The 23645-nt window shown below is 44.4% G+C and overlaps 1 protein-coding gene across 2 annotated transcripts in view; it reads right to left on the reverse strand.

Moving 5' to 3' along the window:
- RALGAPB (Ral GTPase activating protein non-catalytic subunit beta) overlaps positions 1-20060 on the reverse strand; it is a 59448-nt gene extending 39388 nt beyond the window's left edge. Inside the window, exons 1-9 of one of the 2 annotated variants that reach the window (XM_056507366.1) lie at positions 19920-20060; positions 14782-14994; positions 13891-14093; positions 9718-9881; positions 8905-9091; positions 4441-4572; positions 3105-3283; positions 691-839; positions 364-580 (exon numbers count right to left, since the gene is read on the reverse strand). In XM_056507366.1, the coding sequence (XP_056363341.1) occupies positions 364-580; positions 691-839; positions 3105-3283; positions 4441-4572; positions 8905-9091; positions 9718-9881; positions 13891-14093; positions 14782-14964 (1414 nt within the window). In that variant the 5' untranslated portion in view covers positions 14965-14994; positions 19920-20060. The remainder of the gene's footprint in view (positions 1-363; positions 581-690; positions 840-3104; positions 3284-4440; positions 4573-8904; positions 9092-9717; positions 9882-13890; positions 14094-14781; positions 14995-19919) is intronic. The other variant, XM_056507367.1, reaches the window with a different exon arrangement.
- Positions 20061-23645: the final 3585 nt, after the last annotated feature.

Raw genomic sequence — 23645 nt, forward strand, 5'->3', positions numbered from 1 at the left:
ATATTAAAGAGTTGATATAAATAGTTGCTATTAATCATAGATACTCAAGCAGATTTCAAACTAAGAGGTAGACTCCTACCATATTATTTCCTCCACTTAACAGCATTTCCCCCAATATCATAATACCTATTGTTAGAGCAAGGGAATATTTAATAGTAAAAAGTGGGCTTTTTTAAACTTTGAAATCCCCAAACAGCAGCTCAGCTAAATGAGCTCAGCAAATGCTGGCTCAGCTCAAGGGATTAACTACAACACAGCACTTCAGATTTTACTTTTTTTGGATTATGCATGTGTTAATCTTGCAGGTAGGAAATGTCAATAAAACAACTAAAAAAAGTGTACATATATTTTTGTAATATTTACCAGTCATACTGCTGTCTCTGTTTATTCCATTATGAAGTTTACAGTGAACAAATGCTGCATCAAATAACCATGATCCAAAGAGGTTCAAGATGCTGTTAACCTTTGGCCTGCGAGGAGCTGGAAGTGGCCGAGGCTCAGAGCTTGTCTGGTTTGGGCTAGAGAGTGGAGAAGTGGAGGAGGGCTGGTGCTGCACTTTTGAAGGATGTGCAGTAGTTCCCTGTTTGAATAGAAGAACAGATCAGCTCCTGGAATCAAGGAAACTACTTCCTCTAACTGAGGAAACAATCCAAAGGGTCAGCTACTCAGACACAGAGGATGCAGTCTTACAGTGCTGGTTTTCATGGTGACCTTGTTGACAGTCACTGCCCGGTGGCGCCGGTTGTGGGGCGGGGTGGTGTTGGTGGCAGTGCTCTGGGGCATGCTCAGCCTGTTGACGGGCGTGGGCGGAGCGCTGTCTGAGCGGGGTCGGGAAATGCCTGTAAGGCCAGGAACAAAGCAGGCTTTCAGCAACAATTCCACAGGCTCACAGAGAGGCTGCCAGTGAGCATAGAGGCCTTTATCAATAGCCCTGCTCCCTCTGCTCCCCAAAACAGCAACAAAACACCTCTCCCTATTTTACAATTAGCAGAAATAAATGCACAAGCAAATGAAAGCTGTAATTACATCAGATAAGCAATTGGTTAAAAAAAAAAAAAAATCAGAGGACCTCACACCTTAAGGGTCTGGGAAATGGCAGATGGGAGGAACCAGTCTAGAAGCAGGCAGAGAAAGGAGCAAGGTTCACTTGCCAAAGACAATTTCACAGCACACTGCTGCCAAAATTCAGATGCTGCTCACCTTTGTCTTTCTTTCCCAATCATAACTCTGACACCTTTCTCTGAGACATGTCTAAGATGTCTGGCCCTTAAAGACACCTTAGCTCACTAAATTAAGATGAGACCCATCCACCACACAGCTTTCTGCTCAGTTTGAGCTGAATCAGCTGCTGAACAGTCAAATACTAAGGCAGAGGAAGAAAGCAGAGCAAGCTATAATTTTTCTGGCAGCAGCAGGACATTAGTCCAGCTTTTATCCAGTTTCAGGGAAATTCATGGTGTACAGAGCTCTTCCCTATCAGAATCAGAAGCAACTCAACATCTGCAAAACTTGAAGTGACAAACACCACTTCTGTCCATTTTAATGGATTCCAACACCCTCGTGCCCCATTTGAAAAACGAAGTGGGGAACTGCAGTGTGCTTGAGAATTTGACAGATTTTTTTTTTTTTGACTGTGTTAATTAAAGCACCCAAGTACTTTTCATAACACATTACAGAACAATTTGCTCCTGCTAAATCAGTGTTACACCCCAGGCAGAGTATGCACTGGCAAACCTATTGTTTCAGTACACCTTGCTGGAAAAGGGAATACAGCATTTTGCCAAAACACAGAATGTAGGTACCAGGGAAAGCAAGATAAAACCCAGTATTTTAGCACTTGTGACATAAGGCAATGAGCTCTCCCATCAGCCTTCACTGAAGAGCTTTCTGCAGCTCTCAAGTCTGCCTGAGAACACTCTCCCAATCCATCCTACAGCCTGAATTTAATTTCACTAAGAAATCTCCTATGCCCCAATGCATTGTAGTCTCTGTCTCTGCTCTCCAGGTGGGCTATTATCACTCTGGGTGCTTTATCTCGCTACAAGATGTTCAGAAGTCTTAAGTGTCTGATTCATAAAACCACAGAATAATTTGGGTTCAAAGAGACTTTAAGACCCTCCATTCTATCCCCAGCCATAGGCAGGGATACCTTCCACTAGACCACGTTCTTCCAAGTCCAGTCCAACCTGCCCGCGTGCACTTCAAGGGATACAGGGGCAGCCACAGCTCCTCTGGGCTAGGGCAACCTGAGGGGCCTCACCAACCCTCACAGGGAAGAATTTCTTCCCAACATCCAGTCTAACCCTGCCCTCTGTGCCCCTAGAGCCTGCTCTTCTTCAGGCTGTCTCATCCCCCTGGCACTTTTGTTTCTAATACTGTTTACATATGCACTCGAGTCTCCTGCAGTCTCACATCAGCTCACACTTATGGCAAATGACATTTGTTTGCACATTTAAGCAGAAAAGCAGCTGGAGACAGGCAGCTCTTCCACGTTTACAATAGCAGGTATTCCCTGATGAACTTGCAGTAAGTCTGAAGCATTCTAAGCATAATGCTTCAAATTTCACATACTCCATCCTGTTACTTAAAACTGACCAGAGTTACTCAGTTACCAGCAGACACAAAGAAACACTACTTTCCTACTCAGCAGCAGCAGTCACCCACTAACAGTAAGTAGGGGGAACTCTCACAAAGATCTGAAGGTGGCAGTCCAAATTCAACACCTTACAAAACAGGCACAATAGCAGCTGCCACAATGTGAGCGCTCACAACATGCTAAAGCACTTGCATTGGTGATTAGATGGAAAGAGAAAAGAAGCCTTGTTTGGGAAAGAGATCCCTAGTTTTATTTTATATTTCTGATTTATTTATTTATTTTGCATTTGAAACTAAGGCCATCTACAACTTAATGCATTCAAACGTTACTGTTGTGTATGCAGATTTTTTTAGAAGTGATCTGAAGTCTCCTCCTCATCAATTCCAGAATATACTTGCAAATGATAAATTGTTATTGCTGTATTCATGGAGAAAACAGATTTAAAGACAATAAAATAATGATTAAGTTAATATTCCCAGTTATCCATGGGTAAGACAGAAAGCATTACCTAGAAATGCATCCACTAAACAGCTGATTCCACGCATGGCACGAAAGAATATTTGAGGCAGATGTTTAAGGCAGGGGTACTGATTCAGCTCTTGAGTCATCCCACTCACATTCAGAAACTGCTCCTGAAATTTGGGGGTAGAGCTAATAATGGCTGGGTTACTCAAATCCACAGGATTACTGCACACAAAAAGAGCAAAATATATGTTAGTCAGTTTAAGAACAGTTGTTAAGATTTTAAAAACACTTGAAGATGAAATAGTTTAAGGCATTTGAATAATACCACAAACCAGCATCCAATATCAACATATTTTAGCTATTACTCCATCACAGGAAGGCAATTTTCATTTCCTGGGTTGGCAGTATATAACTGTCTTAGTTTCAAACATTACCCAAACACACTGAACAATTTTAGTAAAATAAAACAAACCAGAGCACACACTTGCTAGACTAATTATTGCAGTAATATTAATTACTTATGAGGTCTTTTGAACTCAGTTAAAAGTTGCTTATATTGTTAAAAGTTCTTCTAGAAAAAGTAAGCAACTAATTAAATACTGTCAAACAGTGACAAGAAGGGGAGTAGATTGTAGAAGTTTGGGCAATTTTTCCTGACTCAAATCCTGAAACAGTGCATTTGTAAACCTCAAATTTGAACATTACAGTACTTGTGATATTAGCTCTACAAATTAGGAAAGAGGGTTTTTTACTTAGTTAAGAAGTAGATTTTAAACAGTCTAATGTTTATCTAGCTTTAACTATTAAATAGTATTTAGTATCAACTGCTTAATATTCTGGCCATTGAGAGCATTAATGTAATGCCATGTCCAAAAGTCTTTAAAACAAAACACAGTATTTGGTTCAGCTGTGCATTTAAGATAGATTAACATGTATAGTAAAAATACCTGTACAGATTTCTTCATAAAAATAAATATATAAACACCCATTTAAAAATAAATTGTAGGCTAAATTTAACCTGGAGAATAAATGGAAGTCGTATGCATCTCTCAGAACTATTGTTCAGCTTTTCCTGTTTGTTATCTTGGAGAAACAAAATTCTATTGAACTCTTGTTTTTCAGATCCTCCAAAACGCCAAAGAGCTAAAATAGTTTTTAATTAACTGAACCAGTTTACATTTTTAAAGAGTCAGAGTTCAAAGTTGAAAAACATGGCTCACAGCCTGCCCTGAGCTGCTGCATGGCACTGGTACTACAAGTCTCATTTTATTCTCTTTAGGTGCTTCATCTTGGCAATCTCCAGAGAAATGTTTCATTTGTCATGCAAATGCACAGAGCTGATGCAAGAACAGGAAGGATGGAGGATGTAATTACAATACCTCAGCATATGTAAAAAGCGAAACCATGTTTGTGCAACACACTCATTATCCATTTCAAGAGGAATCAGACCAGCATCTTCATCAGGAATTTTGAATGGAGGAAAGGAAGGTCCATATGTAAAACGCAGCAACCTAGAAAGCAAGTCAGACACACCTGTCCTTCAGCTCATACTCCAAAATTTAAGTGCCTTTGAGCCCTAAAGGTGAGAGCAGCCCCACAGCTGAGTCCCCAGGCAACAATGCAACATCCCAAGCTTTCCTAGAGATCCCCATTTGATACAATCACTCAGCCCACTTACAGCCTTGGATGGTGCATACCTGGAGCCTGCCTAAAGCTCCAGCCAAACCCAAAAATCATTAAGGCACAAGACCCTTCAGCACCTCAGCCATCACTTAGCCAGAGGGGTCACCACTTATCACAGCCACATGCACACCTGACAGCATGTTACATGTAAAGGAAGAGGGAATTTTTTTTTTTTTTTTAAAGAAGGAATTCAAGCCCTTATCCCCACAGGCCTTTAACTCAAGCTTTCAATGACACTAGCAAGCCATATTAGGTTGCAGTTCTGAATTCCAGCTCGTGACTGATGACCTACAACTGTACCCTGCACCCTGAGCAGCACTCACTGTTGAGTTCTAAGCAGCACAATAGAACTTGCAACCCACAGTTTAGTGAGTTCTCCAAAATAGATGCACCACTGCCAGAGGCTGGGATCTACAGACCAGCAAAGAGCAAACAGTGATCCAATGCCATGAGGACAATGCTTGGACAACGGGAGATGTTTCCCTAGAAGAGCTGTAACTACTGGAAGAGTCATCAGTGATCTTCACCAAGCTCTTGCTGTCTAATCTGACCTGATTCATACCCAGCTTCACCCAGTGACAGTTTCATTTCCCTGATCAACATAATTTGATGTTTTCTAAAGGAATGGAAGAGATCTGCATTGAACCTTCTCAATATCCCAGCATTCCCAGAAATCAGTTTGTCTTTCCCTAAGCTAATTTCCTTGAAATGGTCAGGAAATGCCCCACTCATCCTTACTCACTTATAAAGGCATATAGTTTTATACAGATAAAGTCATTACAACTAGGAGAAGAGGAGGACAAAAGTAGTCTGTGGCTGACTCCTAAACCAAGAGTCAAAAAGGCTGAATTTCCATCTTCCACTTCTCCCAGCAGTGGGCACTACAATAAACTGCAGCCAACTAACACAAGTGTCTGAAATCTCAGTCTATTGACAGTACCTAGCCTGGACAGAAAAGTAAAAGAGCTTTAGGACATGAGGACTTCTCCAGATGCAAGGATGATGAGGAATCCATTCAGTGCAGGAGCTGGTGGTGCAGCTGCAGTGACAGCTGCAGATTGAGCTCCAACAGCTGACTCTGTGCATCACAAACAGCACTGGACCTGTGGCCCAGCCAGGTGCTCAGCACTGCAAGAGCTGAGCACTAGGGAGGAAGAGCCAAGACTTGCATGAGCTTGGACTGTGAGGGGATAAAAGCCCAGCAATCTTTTGTTGGGGCTGCTCCTTGGAGGCACCAGCTCAAGCTGTTTCTGTGTTTCTGTGCCAGGAATAAAGGGCTTTATGGAACAAGACATCTGACACTCCCATGGGAAACCTGGGGTCAAACTGGTGAGGAAAGCTGGTGTGCCTGTGAGAGTGGGGAGTGCAGGGAGCCAAGCAGGGCCCTCCTCAGCTCACTGCAGCTGCTGCTGCACAGGAGCTTCAATCCCAGCAGTGAAAGTTGCTGGTGGTGGAAGAGTGACTGCCAGAGAGTCTTGGGAATGGTCAGACTGGGAAGTTTCCTTAACACCAGAAATACACACATCTGTACCAGGTAGCAAATGCTGTCCAGCCCCGTGTCCACCTACATTTAGTGCCCCAAGGCATGACCCATGGTTTGTTTTTGCTGAGGAATTACCTGGCTCTAGAAGACCCAAAAGAGCCTGGCCCAGCTCCATGCATGGCCATGCCCCACACCACTGCATGGCAACACAGTGCACTGGTCCAGCTCTCCCCATGACAGCAAGAAACCAGTTTTTCAATGAGCATGACCAAATCTTTAATGACATATTGGACATTTCCAAGAATGACTGAAGACAGACATAAGCTTTAAGCCACACATCCAAGACAGTTAAAATATACTTAAAGCATTTTAGATGGGGTAAAAGTAGTATCTATTGGTATGGCAACACAATTAAGACTCCAGTTTCATCTTGCTAAAAATCATAGCCAAGGACACAAATTAACACTGCATATGTGCACAGATTTCCAGATACAGTTTTCCATATGGTTTAATTTCAAACATTTACTCTCAGCCTATTGCTAATAACCCTATTCACAGAACTGTTTACTAAAACATTTTTATTGTTTGAATCTGGACCTTCACCGAAGTATTAAAAACACAGCTTAAAATATCACTGAACTTAAAACCAGCCTCAGAGGAGCCTAACTTTCCATGTATCAGGCATAAAACCAACATTACTCTACCCAAACTAACACATTCCAGAAACCCTGCAGATTCCTGAGTGCCAACAGAACCAAGACTGTTAGTCAACAGTGGGAGAGAAAGTGTAGCCACAGTGTGTGGTGCAGAACACCAACACATGTTTTGAGACAGAGCTGTTCTTTTCAGATCAGTGAATCATAAAGTATTTTCTGTTATGTAATGCTACATCTAACAAGCTAAAAATAGCTAAAAAAATAGCGTGGGAAATACACAGAACTCATATTGCAGCTTTATTTCCAAGGGGTTCAACAAATAGCTGCATAACCTGGAAAAATCTATCCACACTTCCCATTTTGACAGGTAATTCAAAGCAAAAGTTTTCAAAGTTATAATAAACCCTAGCAGAAAAATACACTATTGAATATTTCACAATGCAGCAATTTTAACACACCTTCGGACTTTCACACAAGTAAACAGACCCTCTTACAAGAAATTAATTCAGTTCTTTCCTCCAAGTGTGAGATTTGTCCCACAAACACTTCATACCAACAAGACCTCAATATGAAGGGCACTGAGACTCTCCTCACTGTTCAGAATCTTCTACTACAGCTGAAACTCTCCTGCAACCCCCAGATGCGAGTGCTCCTTCAGTCAGTTTGCAGGTGACACTGAGGTGGGCAGGAGCTGACCAGTGGAAGGACAGGAAGGATCTCTAAAGGGATTTGGGCAGGCTGGACCAAGGGTCTGAAGCCACTCCATGAGGTTCAATGAGACAGAGTGATGGGTCCTGTCCTTGGGTCACAACAGCCCCAGGGCTAAAGATTGAGGGCAGAGTGGCTGGAAAGTGCCCAGTAGGAAAGGGCCTGGGGGTACTGATCAACAGCAGCTGAACAAGAGCCTGGTGTGCCCAGGGGGGCAGGAGGCCAAGGGCACCTGGCCTGAACCAGCCACAGTGTGGCTGCAGGACCAGGGCAGTGACTGTCCCCTGTGCTGGGCACTGCTGAGGCTCCTCTAACCCTCGGGACAGCAAGAAAGACATTGAGGGGCTGGAGCACATCCAGAGAAGGGAACGGGGCTGGGGAAGGGGCTGGAGCAGCCAAGAGAGCTGGGAGGGCTCAGCCTGGAGAAAAGGATTCTCAGAGTGGACTTCTCATTCTCTACAACTACATGAAAGGAGGCTGGAGCCACCAGAGGGCTGGCCTCCTCTCCCAGGTAACAAGGGACAGGACATGGGGAAATGGCCTAAAGTTTTGCCAGGGGACATTCAGATTGGATGGAAAAGGTTGTCAGGCACTGGCACAGGTTACCCAGGGCAGTGGTGGAGTCACCAAAGGGTGACTTGTGCATGTGGCACTTGGGAACATGGGTTAGTGGTGGGCTTGGCAGTGCTGGGGGCATGGTTGGATTTGATGACCTTAGAGGTCTTCTCCAACCTAAACAATTCTATCATATATGATCCTCACTGTTCCCATACCCATCAAGATACAGTACAGCTCTTCTCCCCTACTCTCTAGAGCAGAGAGCCTAAAGTCTGCCTCTGGCTTATCACAGCCTGACTTCCACACACAGCAAAAGTGCCAGGCAGCTGTAACACAGTTTCAGCTCCACAGGGTCCAAGCAGAGTTCAAGAGTCCCCTCAAACCCAGCAGCATGAGCACTAACAAGCACCTAATAATTTTGATGGTGACATACACACAATGCTACACTAATATTCTTGAGTCATTCCTCAGGGCACATGACAAAGAGTCACAATGATGGAGACTAATACACACACATGCTGCAAAGTGCTGAATATCAGAGGTGCTAAGCTTCCACAAGAACAGAGAATCCAACTCAGATGTTCCCTTGCAGAACAAAGGAATACACATGCAGTCCAAGGATACAGCAAGACCTCTCACTTTGCATTGCTTATTCATCTTTGGATTGCTGCACATTCCACAAATAAGCAACTTCAAAACATGCATAACCATGATTATCCCCATACAAGCATTTATTTCCATGGAGTTTCTCCTACCTGGAAGTAAGGGCACAAATGACCTTGCTCCACTGCTCAACGACTGCAGGATGATGTCGCCAGTTGGCCACCATCTCTTTGGCAGTTTTCCAGTAGGGAGGAGTTGGAAAGCACCGGGTACAAGCCAGTAACCACACCTCAAACAGCACACCAATTAATTTCTCAGCCAGATTCTCAGCAATGCCACCTTCCAACAGAAACCAAGCACACCTTCAGTTAGTGTTTCATCTAAAGAACTTCAAGTATCTCCCCAAAGAGGTTTTGGTTAAAGTGCATAAAGTTTAAGCCCTTTTCTTTTTCATAGTTTTTAAGAGTGATCCTTGATTGCTTCCTACAGCCAATTAGCCTTTTTGCAAGACCAAGTACAACAGATAAAGCCCAGCCACATGTGTGCAATAAGGGACACCAGGAACCCACCAATCTTAGGCAGTCTCCTATTGCACTGTGGCAATATTGACATCTTTTTTTTTTAAACAGGTAAAAGTGATATTAGTATTTTGACTGAACAGCAAAACAAAGGGGTTTCAGTGAAACAAACAGGGAAAAACATTGCCTGAAACTGTTCATAGCAAATTGTTCCTGTATAAAGTCATTGTCCTGCAAAAATACTCTCAGGAAAACTCAGCTTCAAATCATTCAGTCTTTCCTGGCAATGCTTTATTTTGGAGTAATGGGGCAGAATTAGGAGTGAGCTATTGTGCTTTGGTAGCTCCTAAGAGCTTTTAATGGCTTCCTCATCCTGCTGGCAGCTAAATGTGAAGAAGAGCCAGAAGTCTTTTCAGTAACTGAACCAAATGGAAGATGAACATGAACCTTGCACAGTTGGAGCTGCTAGAAGAGTGTCATTGATCTGAAGAAGAAATAATAACAAAACCTCCCAGGTTTCTCTTGCCATAATTGTTGACTCATGTGCCAACTTCTGGACAGCTTTCAAAACCTGCAAGCACAGTCTGATCTGACTGGATCCCGGGTCTGGCCTGCAAGAGAAGAAAACAGTGCTCAAGAAACAGAACTATAAAGTGATGTATTCAGTAACATGAACTTTCAGCAGTTACAAAAGGAAACAAATATTATTGAGCAAAAACATGAGCCAATATGCTCCTGTGCACCTCAACTCTGTCTCTAGGAATCCTAACTCTGCCTTAACCAGCACAAGATGTACTGCAACACTCCTCTCCATGTGAGGCTCAACACCTAGAGCAAACACAGTCCATCATCTCACATTCACCTTGGGCCAAACAATGACAATACAGTTGAGACATCATGACATATTGAGACATGCATAATTCAGAAGTGGCAAAACTAGGACAACATATTGTTATCCAACTAATTTAAACTCTTCCTTAAATTCTTCTTAAATTCTTAGTTCTCCTCTTGTTTCCAAATCAACTCCTATCCCTTCTTCCTTTAGTCTCATGTTCCTAAATAATGAAATCCTTCTAGATTTTCTGTAAGCAGTTAGGAATAAGGAAGAAGGGAGGAAGGAAAGGTTCATATTTTCTAGGTTTTTCCTGCAGTAATAATCAGATCCACACTGTCACTGCTGAGTCACTCAACACAAAGTTGTGCAGAAGCAGCAGAAAGCAGCATCACCTCTTCCCATCAGTTAGTCTGGACAAGGCAGAACAAGTACAAAACAACACTGTGACACATTCTGGACAGTATCTGAGGACACTGGTAAAAAACCTGAGGAAGCCTAAATTTTGAAGGGTGAAAGAGGAGATTACAAATTAGACTCTGCAGTATATGAAAGGCATATTTCAACCTTTGCATCATTTCATCATCTTCCTACCACCACTGAAGGGATGACAAAATCAAAGAATTACCAGATTCCCACCAAACATTCTCAGTGTAGTATAACCCACAAGTCAGTGTTGCATAGCAAGCACCTCAAGAACATGCTGGTCCACTAAATACTATCAGCTTTTATCTTGTTAGCATAAATGTTGTATTACAGTACTGGAAAAAAGATTACAAAGAGACAAGGTAATATCTAATGCAAAACTGCACACTACTAGCCACAGCTCAGGAGCTTCAGCAGGTTGCTTGATGCTAGTGCTGGATCATTACTCAGTCTTCAGCAGAACAACAAACTTTGGGACAAGGGAGCCCTGCCTTGCCTACAGCACTATTTTTTGCCTGAGCAACAACAGAGAGGATTGTCTCAATTGAAAGATATCCTTAATCTATATAGGCTTGAAGTTTCCAAAGCTGCTTAATGACTTGTTTCCCTAATCACTTAGGTAAAAAAACAGGGTTTATATGCAAGCTAATGGAATACTTCTGTGTAAATCTTGTAAAGGCAACTCAAAGGTTCCTGTCCATCTATGACTTCCTGTTGTCCACAAAGTTGACCCAGTGGCAAGCTCTGCTTGCACTATTTCTAGACTTCCAGATGCCTTAGATTTCTACAGATCATGGCCTTTCGGCCACAGTCCTTCAGAAGTACTGTTCCCACGATTTCATACAAGAAGAATATGAAATTACTACAAAAAAAGTACTTTGGCAGTCACATGTTCTATGGTCTCCCAAGCAATTACACACATTTCTGTTGCAGAGGACTCTGATATCTGTACCTCACTCTCCTGGAGAGGCAATACAGGGGAAGAGAGTTCTCATATTTCCTTCCAACAGTGTTTGTGACACTGAAACTTTATCTGACAGCAGTAACAACCACTACTGATTAAGTCATCTTCAAGACCTCTTGGATATTCTAGGGTTGCCAGAAATGGAAAGCCTGAAGGTTGCCTGGGGACTATTCAAATATGTCAACAAAGTGTTTCTTCAGGGTGGACAGAAGGCCAGTGCAGGAGGGAAGGAGGAAAACCTCCTTTCTCCCATCACTACAGCAGATATAGGAAAGGTAACTTGACTCACTGAGCCTTCACTGTTTTATTTTTCAGCACCACACTATTTCAAGGACTGTGCACATAAATGTTTGATTCAGCTGAGCACTCAGACTAGAATAATCTATATGGACCTGCTCTGTCTGGGTGTACACAAACTCCTGAGATGCCATTTACACTGGATATCCACTCCAGGCTGCTGCATTTCACACTTCACCTCCACATCACTGCCTGAGTCTGAAGCCTTCACAGCTCTGGGCCACCACTTCAAAGGCAGCCAAACCAACAGCTACATTGTTCCCAGAGAACCAGGGCGAGGAAGGAAATTATTTTAATCATAACCTTCCAGAGGACATAGGCCTATAATAAAGTCTTAGTATCTCCAACACAAGAACAGATTTTTCCAGGAGACAGCTTAATACAGGTTCCCATAACAGCTCCTGGGTAAGTATTCTACAAGAGCCTGTCAGCATCAGCAACCTGCACCAATTGGGTAAACCCAGAAATTATTCTCCTCTTCTCCATCACAGACACCTAAATCTGAATCTTTGCTTTTATTCAAGGCAGGTGCACACAACTCAGTTCTGCATTTCATTGTGGTACAGAAATATCACCTGTTGCTGGAGTGAATTCTGAACACAGCTCCCTGGAGAGCAAAACTTACAAAGAGAATAGGGACTTTGAACATTAAGTGTTGACAGCAGCAGCCATGAAAAAATCAGTGTTTAAGATACATCTCAGAGGCTCTTGAAAGAAAAACTACAGAACAGCTATACTAGAGAGACAACATTTAAAATAATGATTTTTCAGCTCTCCCTGTCTCTAAGTGTTAATTATTTCATTTGACAGCTATCATGTGTAGTCTACCAGCCTACATCAAGGTTCAACAATGATTCTGGGAGAGAAGGGTGAAGTGGAAGTTTGTGACAACAGATGCAAGAAGCTGTACTACTGAACTGCTTGCTGCTAGGGACCCCATGTGAGAGCAGCAAGGGATCACAGAAGCAAGTATTTAATGGACTAGTGAAGAATTTCTTCTCTGCTGTTCCCAAAGGAATAAAGTATCTCAGACAGCAGACTGTATTCTGCACTTATTAAAGCTTAGAGACAACCTCCTGCTGCAATGTAAACCAGAAGCTTACTTGCCTCAGACTTGTGTCATTGCCTTGACCATCCTTTAATGGGAATTAAAATGCATCTTCACTATAAGATAAGAGCAATAGCAGCTAAGAGTAGGTGGTAGACATAAAAGCAATCAATAAACAGCAAAAACTCCTCTGAATTTGCACAAGTTATTACTCAAAGTCCTTTATAAACAATGCCTTTAGTAAAGTGACCCAAGTGCAGCTGAGCACTTTGAAGGCCACCTGCAGTGATACATACTTAACACTAACAAAAGCAGATGATCTGATACTTACAGACATATACTAAACATTGATCTGAAGTTAAGTACCTTTTCAGGGGGCACTATTATTTAATCTTACTTATCCAGTACATATATCCAACAACAGCAGGCAAACTTGCTATAAACTACAAATAAGGTGATGATGTTTGTACACTCTGACAATGTAGCTGTGTACAGGACCTAGAAACATGTTTTTCTCAACACCATCATCCAAGGATGTCAGGCAGCAAGCACTCTGCCACGGGGCTCTTTCAAAACTACCAGTGAAGGACAGTCAGCATAACCACCCACATTTAACAGGCAGCAAGATGCAGGCACAGAGCAGCCACTTACTGCAAGATCCTTCAGTACATCACAAATAGTCAAATCTCGACTAACAAGGGCTAGGACTGCCAGGATGGTCTTAGTTTATCTGTTTTACACAATGAAAAGCACATGGTCACACAGTGATGCTCTTCTGCTTTTTGCCTTACCCTCCAGTCATCCAACAGAGATAGATCTTGAAGCTCTTGTGACAGTAAACATCCAAGTGTATGAACTACCTGTGATTCTAATTACCTAACCACAGCAGCAACAACTTAATTTGCTACTGCAAAACTCCAGAAGACATTTGGAGAAACACCTTTCTCCTAAGCTTGCAGCAATAGCAGTCTTATTTTATTCAAGAGCCTCCATGTCTCATGAGTCCTCTGACAGGTTACCTGCTGACTATCAGTTGGAATCCCTAACACTCACCTTGGTACAAAGAGGTTTTGGAGATGTTTGAGAATGCTTTGAACATAAAGGTTTGGTTCCTTAATAACAGGTAAAGGAATAGAGTCCTTAGGTAACACAAGAGCCATAATCCAATCTGTATACACATCCACACAGTATTTCACAGTATCGCCGTCCAAAGGGAGGGTCAGTCCATAACAAACCACCTCCATGGTCCATTTTACCTAACAAACACAAAGCAAAAGTTATTAAAAATAAATATTTGTAAGTAAGTACTGGTCAGAGCACATTAGTTCTATCTAAAAAAAAAAAAACAAAACAAAAAAACCAACCCAAAAAACTAGTAGTTACATCGTATGGGCAATTCTGCTTAACTTATCCTGCAATAAAACACCAAACCATTAACTCATATATCATAATATTAAGAATATAAATAAATGCCAAATCACTCTCTAAATCCTTAATCTCTTAAATCTAAACTGTAGAGAGAACTCTTTGGAACACACAAAAGCTGCTAGTGAAAGAATTTCAAATTCTAATAAACACTTGTGCTATACAAAGATTTTTTTTTGAAGTCACATACTGTTGCTTCAACACTGAAGATAATTAGAAAGGCTTTGTGTTACATGCTAAATTCCTTGGGTTTGTTTTGAGTTTTTTTGGTTGGTTTTCTTTAGCCTGAATTTCCTGGTACAGCAGCTCAAACAAACATTTACTATTAAGTCATGAAGTACACTGTCGTTATGATCTAGTTGCTAATAAAAACCCTCTGGAGATTACTAAACTAAAAATGTAACACACCTCATAAAACCTGGGACAATAAAGAGAGAAAAATCAAAGAGGCTAGAGAAAAATCATTAGACTGTCACTCTACCATGAAGGAAACTATCATCTCCAAGGAAAGGCACTTACTTCTTTGTCTGTTTTTAGTAAACTCTCACTTCCAACAGATGATGTAATTAAAGCTTGTCCAAGAGGTCGCACCACTGCATTTGCCACTTCTCTCCCCACACTCTCAGGATAGCTGTGAAGTACACTGGTATTCCCCTGATCATTCTGAATGACAAGATGCAAGGATCTCCACTCTGAGTACATAGTGCCTCTATGCTACAATCCAAACAACACCTGGGGACAAGGAAGAAAAAGAGACAATTAGTCAAAATATCTATGACATGAGTTAGCAAAACTGAAGCTGTGTATCACAATCCAGACTCCTGTAAATTCAAGATGCATATATCCATTTGATACTTTTGACTATCTAGAAGAGATGCCAACAGTTGTTCTTCAACCTTAGTATGTTTTTTACACAGATAAGCTTTTAACATAGTTTGATTACAGAGATTACAGCAAGTTTTGGTTTGGGACTCTCAGCCCATTTTAAACTTGAGAAGTGACTTCACCTCACACTTCTGCTTGCACCATCTTTGCAGGAAAGGTGCTCCCATTTACAAGATATCTTCACAGTTCTACAAGTATTCTGCTAATGAAGCAATGGCTGCAATTCATCCCTTGTTCCCCTTTTCACCTCAACAGCAGTTCAAAAAAGATAGTAGAAAACTTCCAAGAAAACCTTAGTCATCTGAGAAGACAAAAAATTCAGCCTCTTTTACATTCATAAGGTATTTCTACAGCAGGCACTACTCAAAACCGGTAGCTGAAAAATGTGATTGAGTGATAATGAAGAGTGCCCTTTATTTGCAGTGAATTCAGCACTTAGTATATCACTAGCTTAAACCCAGCATCACTTTACGGTTTCATTACAGCACATACAGGTTCCAAGTCTATGGCAGTGGGGTGCATTTCAAGTCCTTATAAAGCCAATACACAGTGTCACTCTGTAAAAATCTACATTTGTCCCAGACAGAAAAGCCACTAGGAAATATCCCAGGCAGTGCTCTCAGAACTAGACACAGTTCTCCTTTCAATAACAATTCCAGCACAAATGCAGTTGTGCATTTCTCCTCACTGCCATCTGAGATCAGGAAGCCAAGCTGACCATGAACCAAGCAGGTTTTTGCAGTGATGGGAGCTTGGGCTGGGTATTTTGGCATTGCTGTGAAACCCAACCAAGAGAGGCAATTAGAAGCAGCAGAAGTGAAGCTGTGCTCCTGCAGCCCCTCTCAGGCAGCAGTGGCTCGTGCTGCAGCAGCAGCACACACACCACCTGCATGCTGTACAGGGGCAGGGCTGGGGCCAGGACAGAACCCCTGCCCCGGGAACGGGCAGGGCAAAGCAGCAGCAGCAGCCAGGGACGGCACTGGGCAGCTCTGAGACACCCACCAGCAACAGCCAGCTCTGATCCACAGCAAACACACTCAGAGATTCATCTAACTCAGGTGAGAAACAGCTGTGCCAACACAACAGAGCACTGAGGACCCAGGGGCAGAGGGGCAGCAGTAACATCCCTCTGACAGCAGAATGCTTTGTACACACTCACAACAACATTAAACTGCTGCTCGAGCAGGTGGTACCTGCAGCCTGAGCCACCAGCATGCCATCTCCCTTTCCTCCCCTCCCACCAGAATCAGCAGTCTTTTATCCATTATCTGAGCCAGCTGACCACATGAACAAGGAAACAGGGCTGGCACAGGAAAAAAGCAAGAAGAGTTGAAGAGACAGCTCAGAGCAGCTCAAGCTGTCACGGATGGCACTCCAAGATCTATTTGCCAACTACACTTACCTAGCACAATCTGAAAGCCTGTTAGTTATACAGGGAATATTTTGAACACTTCCTTTAGACATTCACTGGCCCAAAACCAAACAAGAAGCCAGGTCTGGAAATACACATTTCTAGGGAAAAGCCTATTTAAACAAGGCTACCTATTTAGCTGACTCCCCAAATATTTATATCCAAAACCTATGCAAAAAGCCTGATGATTCCCTTCAAAGGACACAGAAAAGCAAGGCAGCAAGATCTTGTCTCCCAAAGTACATCCTTCCTGGTTTGATAGTGAGTTAACCAGAGCAGAAGTAGCCTGCAGGACATACAACCCCTACATCCTTCAGGCACCTTCCCTCCTCCAGGGGCTGAGGCAGGGGAAATGTTCATGTCACTATGATCAAAAACCTCAGGCTTAGAGAAAAATAGCAATTCCATGACACAGAAAAGTCACACACACACAAGTCCTCCAAAATCAAACCAAAACCCCAAACAAAAAAATTAAACAAAGAAAAAAGAAAAAAAAAAACCCCACACAAAAACAAAACACCAAACACAACCCACAAAACCCCAATCCTCAGTGATAGGTACAATCACTGCTTAGCTTCACTATCTAGGTTTCCATAGTGGTATCTTTTCCTTTCATATCCTGTAGCCACAGAGCTGCCTCATCTTTGCCTTTCTCTCCTGAATACCATCTTAGTCTCCAGTATGTGTCTGGACTCAAAGCAGAAGGGACAGAACTGAGACATAATTTACTTTCCAAGATTTCCCCCTCCTCTCAGCCCCCCAGTACTTTGCCTCTATCCCTGGAGCAGAGTCCCTACTCCCTTTCCCACAAAAGGAAGGGGAGAAGCACCCTCCATTCCTCTCCTGTGACACAAGTTCATTAGAAGCACGTAACCCTGGAACAGCATTTGAGGAACATTGGTTCAAATAAACTGATTTGAACTGATGAAACAGCACATCCTTTCCATCCCCACCCTCTGGCTAGCAGTGAGCAGCTCATGACAGGAGCTTATCAGTGTGATAACACAGCACACTCAGTGTCTGCCCTCAGCCCAGAGCAGGGTGCTCAGGTGGGTGAAGTGCTGCACAATACCAGCAAGCGGCAGGCAATGCCTCTGTGGGAGCTCAAAGGACACAGATTCCCAAATCCTGCTACACTTTAGAAAATCTTAATTGCATTAGGGCAGGGGAACTTGAGCACACAATCACACACATTCATGTGGCTCCCTGCCACAATGAAAAGACACAAAGCTCTTCTGGGTGACCCTTCCACTCTTCTGTGGAGTGGCACTTTTAACACATACAGGATATACACACCACATACCATGCTGAAGAGGTTTAGCAGCAGGACAACTAAAACACCTCATGCCACACACTCCCAGCCTGCTGCCTGACACTCATATATAAATTTAATGATCAGCCTATATCTTGTTAACATTTGAGGCTTCCTTTGGTCTTGCTGTAAAAGGACCTTCTGTTAGTTATAGCAATACACAAGGAATACTGAAAGAATTTGATTCAGATGCAAAATCCTTATGAGGGGAATTTATCAGAGTATTGAGAGTATTGGTCTATTCACCCCCCCCCCCCCCCCCAAAATTTAGCAGTTAAAAGTTTTTATTTGGAAGGACTAGAAGTTACTTTTTATTTAAGTCTCCAGTTCAACTGCCACTTGAATTGGAAATGGCTGCAATCTGTTAGGATTGGAGTACCACTAAATCTATCTAGCATGCAGTTTCTTCTAACTGGACAGGAATTTAAGAAGACTGGAAAGTCTCCACAGTGATATCTGAGAATGCTCCTGACAGATTCCACACACTGACAGCTTCCCAGCTTGCCTGAGACAAAGAGCACCTGATGCTGTGCAGCAGCAGGACTCCCTCCCTTCCAAGACACTGTATTCATCAGTAACTACTGAAACACTGACAGCAAACTGGAGACCACAAAAGCAACTGTCACATCACACCTGGTTTTGACTTCTGGTTTTGCAATGGTTCTATATTTCAGCTTCAATAAAGCATCCTCACTTGCCCAACTAACATCTCCCAAGTTTCATGAAGCTGAATATTCACACTTCACATACGTCTTACGGGGGTTCAAATCACTCAGGACTCTCAGAAAGCTGATTAAGAAGAGGGGTGAGAAGAGTAATAAATAACCCTGTTGTTCACCAAGCAGTTCTACACTCTCTTGTATGCTATCTGTTCACTGTATGTTCCTGGAGGCTACACTAAATAAAACATCCTCACACTCTCACAGACAGACCTGGAAAGAAATGGCCAGCATTATAACTAGCAAAACAAAGGAGACACTCATTTACTACAAAACAGAGCATTCAATATTCCCTAGTGTTGTCTCCTCAGTTTCCAGGAACACTGCTGGGCACAGCCTGGCCAAAGCAGAAGGCAGGGCACCTACTACAGAGAGTTGCATACTGTTACAGCTGAAGATGAGCAGAGCCATAGGAAAGCAAGAACATCAGTCAGTTTTGTATGATTTGGCTATTATTCTGCTTTCAAGCATTATTACTCAGACATCAGTACTACTCTGCTTTTCACTATCACTCTCATTTTTAACAGCACGTTTGAGAAAATTATCTTCCAGGTGGGTCACCCGAGAATTCAGTAAGTTTTCAAACCCCTCATTTGCGACAACAACTATCTAATGAACTTGACCACGAAACAGTGCACTCGACTGAGAAAAATTTTTACTCAACAGTTTATTTTGCATTGGCACTTATTTGTCAGTGCAATTTCTCGTGAAGTCTCCAAACCGTTCAAGCAGGAAGGACTCTCTTGCAGGCACAGCCCCCTTACTCCGGGGAGAAGGCTCGCTGCAGTTCACTGTCTGCCAAATAAATAGGATCTGCTATCCACTGGGCAGGGAGACCGAACGAGGCAGGGAAAGCAGAATCGCGACAGAGCCCGGGAGGCCTGAGCCGGGCACGCTCGGCACCAGCGGCTTGTTGGTGAGACTCTGCGGGGAAACAGCGACACAAACTTTTCCCTCCCTCAGGCCCAGCTCCCGCTGGCAGGATCCACACGGGAAGAAGGGCGCGGGTAGCACCGCACGCTCCTCCAAGGGACCCGGAACGCGGTCCGCGCCCAGGGCCGGAGCAGGGGCCGAGAGGGGCCCGGGCCGCGGGGAGCCATCGAGACTCGCTCCCGCCCGCCCTGCGGGGGCTCCACGGCTCCAGCCAGGCGCCAGGCGCGGGGGGAGCCCCGCAGACAGGCTCGCCCGCCGCCCGCCTGGCTCGGGCCCCGCCGCGGCAGCGCAGAGGTCAGCGCGGCGGAGGCTCCGGGCGGCGCCCGCGCCACAGGCCCAGAGGCGGCGAAGAGGGCCGAACCGGACAGCGCCGTGGCGGAAAGCCTGGCCGTCTTACCTGTGCCGAGAGCCCGGCAGACATGTCGGGACGCGCCGCTCCCTCAGGCCGCCGGCGCCACGGGGCCGCGGCCACACGGGACCGGGAGCGCCGCTCGCTGCACTCGGCCCGCACCCGCTTCCGGCAGCGCCACAAAGCGCACGGCGGGACCGCGGCCTGCGCATGCGCGAGCGGCTACAGCGCTACTCCCCACCCCGGCACGCGACCCCTGTGCCGGCGGCGCCGAATAAGTCGCAGGGACAGGCTGTGCGCATGCGTGGAGCGGCCGCCGCCGTGCCTGGCGCCGCCGTGGTGCTCTGACTCTTAAAGGGGCCGCGCACGCCGGCCTGCACCGCACCCAGGGCTGCCCGCGATCCCGGGCTCCGCCATCTCACCGTTCCCGGGCGGGCCCGGGCTCGAGTTCAGTGGGCAGCGGCCGGGAGCCGCCGGTGCCGTTCCGCTAGCCTGGCTCCGGCTCCTTCCCCTGCCAGCGCGGGGTGTGCAGGACGCTGCGGGCCGGCGCGGCCTTGCCCTGCCCTCAGGCCCCGCGGCTCTTGGCCCCGGCGGCTGCAGCCCAGCCCGCCTGTGGCTGGGAAGGGACGGCAGCACCGGCTCTGTTTCCCCAGGCCGTGTCTCACCCTTCCCGCGATCTTTATTCTCATCCCGCGTTCATTTGCTGCTCTCCTGGCCCATAGTGTTGACTAGTCTGCAGGTGCTGATAGTACTGCGGGCCTGATGGTAGATAAGGCTAGATGTGGAGAGGTGAAAGAAGCAATGGGGGGAGCCATAAATTCCACAGGAATTCCACTAATTGACACAGACTGTTACTCAAACAATGCTACATCTCTGGATTTAGAGAAAAAGAAACAGAGACACAAGATAAAAGAAAAATGGGGAGAAGTATACATTAGAAGAGGGTATTAAGCATTTTGGAAAGTCTGTACCTCTCAAGGATCTCAGCCAATGGGGAAAGAGACAGGGAAATGCTGCCGAGAAATCAGGATAAAAATGAGGCTGCATCCTCTAAAGATTTGGAGAGACCCCATAGGGAATGCCCATGACCTCTCCCTTTATTCAAATAAAGTTACAGGACTCCTCTGCCTCCTTTTTGGACATAAACCTCTGGTGTTTGTGGATTAATTTTCCTGATATCCATGTAAAGGCTCATGCACCTTTCCATTGTCATGTAACTTTTTTTAATTTATGTATTAAAAAGCTAAGATTAATGTCTCTTTCTTCTCTGTCCACTCAGAGTTCCCTCTTCAAGCCAAGCTGCAGCAGGACTGTTTGTGGAACACAGTGGAAGATCCCCATTGCCAGCAAACACATGGATCCTGACATGGCACTGCTGGGCATCAAGGGGCTGGTGACCCACGCAAGCACTGCCCCAGGGGGTGCAGGCCTTGCTCCCTGAGGGCATTAGGGCATATTCTGTATCCCCAAAGTCCTGTCTCCATGGTTCTGTCATCCTTTCACCCTCCCAGCCAGAGTCAGGGATTCTCTGCTCCTGGTCAGTGTTTTCACTGTTGGATTCCTGTGGCTTCAAAGCACAAATCCTTTCACCAAGATCTGGAGGAGAGGTGGTCTCACTCCTTCTACTGCATCTGTAATGATGAAGTTCTCAGCATGATGCAGAGGTTCAGGAGCATTGACCTGTTCCAGTGCAGCCTGAATAAGTCCATGACAAATGGTAAGGCTGTGCATCCAACCCTAGGGCTGGGATGTGGTGGATAGCCCTTCACATAACAGCCTACTGTGGCTTGCTCTCTGCTGCCACAAGGACTGAGATAAACACAGGGGCAATATCAATTCTGGCTCTCCACTGGGCTGCTTAGACTCTACTTGATACTTGTGAGAAATTACACTTTTAAAATTTCAAAGGTTTCTTGAACTTTGACAAAAAACAACGAAGGACTAAATAAGGAAAGAGAAAACAGCACTGGGAACATGTGAGCCTCTGCCATGTGCTCACCCACAAAATGGCTGCATTGCCTTTCATACCCCTGGTGTTGCATCACCTTAGCCCCTCTCAAAGTCTGCCAGCCAACTCTTCTTCACAGCCCATTGATGGACACCTTGGAACCTGATTGAAGGTCAGGTGTTGCCATGTCACACTGCCTAGTAACAAGCCTGCCCTCCTCCAAAATGCCCCAGCAACAATACATGGGGAGAAGAAATCACAAAAATATACCTCTATAAAACTTCTCTTAATATACACATAATATTCATCCCTTAATTGCAAGAGCCAACCATTGCATTATCCATCTATAACAGAACTGGAGCTCCAGTACATCTGGGACAGCAGCACATAGTAGTGCTGTGGCTGTTGAGGCCATGATAGCCCACTTTTATCTCCCTGCTCCATCAAAATTTAAGTCTCTGATTGCAACAAAAACAACAGTGATTTGGAAGATCTGACTTGGATTAGTTAGAAGAGAGGATGGCAGAGACACACTGAATTCTAGCAGTTATTTTCTAAATCCAACTTTTCTCTGAATGCAAACACTCCATTTAGCTGCATTAAATGTGCACATTGGGCAAGTGATGGGTGAGGATTATGTTGGCTTAAGAAAGTTCTATCACTTTGTAGCAAACAATTTTTTTCCTATAAATCTTGAAAAATAATTAATTGAATTAAAATGCAATATTGTTTCAATGCTATCAGTACCTTCAACTAGAGACCTGAATGGAGGGAGTAGTTGCTTCATTGGTACTGATCTCCTCTTACAACTCATGCAAACTGTAGATTTTCACAAGAGAGAATGTTCAGTCAAAGCTTTGTGAAGGATTTAGACTGACATGAGAACTTCTACAACTATATCTTGGCTGTTCAGAAATGACAGAAACCTGCTCTCTCCTGATGTTGGTAGAACAGTACAGCATTTACTCTTATCAAAGACAGTGGAACACAACAGCACAGCTTTGGAGAAACAAACAAAAGATGTAAATCAGGCAAACAGAAGTCAAGCAGGCAACAAAACACAAGCAGGATGCCAGCTCAGGTCTGCAAGGCTGACAAAGCAGAAGTTATGCAAAACAGTCACACTGCACTTACTCAAAAGTGGGGCTTGAGGAACAGCCACCTAAAATGGACACCAGGAGTTGAAGATGGACCCCAAAGAACCATGGCAGGACTTCTGATAAGGGGTGTGACTATGTAAAATAAAGCCAAGGAAGTGGGGATAGCTAATGAATATGTGATCAGTGTGCATGATAAAATGCCTGTTCACCCAATGCTACTCTGCAAGCTTGAAGAAAGATACCCCAGAGTGACCAGCTTGCTACAATAAAGAATGCTTGCTTTAAATACTCAAAACTGTGTTACAACGTTTCTATCCAGCCGATTTCAGTATCAGTGTGAAGTCAGCTGGCCTATCCAGGGCCTCAGCAGCCCCATGCACCTGGAGCCTTGGCCCAGAGCCACACTGAGGACACTTGGCTGGACTGAACGGCTCCAAAAGCACTGAGGAAACCCAGGCCTGACTGCCTGTACAGCCAGAGAGCCATCTGCTTGCTAGCCCTCACCATGCCCACATGGTGCTTATTGCTACGTTGCATGCTCAACACCTCAGTGTGTAGTTCTGCACGTCACTGCTAGCAGCACCACTTTTATTCTGTGTCTTCCTGGAGGAAAATAGAAACTAACATTTTCTGGGAGAACTGCAGAAAAAAAGGACACAGTCAGTCAAAAACACATGGGGAGGAGGTGGTGTTAGTTAGGGCAAATGCTGCTGCCTTTTGTAGGGC

This window comes from Oenanthe melanoleuca, chromosome 20 (assembly GCF_029582105.1).
Source record: "Oenanthe melanoleuca isolate GR-GAL-2019-014 chromosome 20, OMel1.0, whole genome shotgun sequence".
NCBI classification, from domain to species: Eukaryota; Metazoa; Chordata; class Aves; order Passeriformes; family Muscicapidae; genus Oenanthe; species Oenanthe melanoleuca.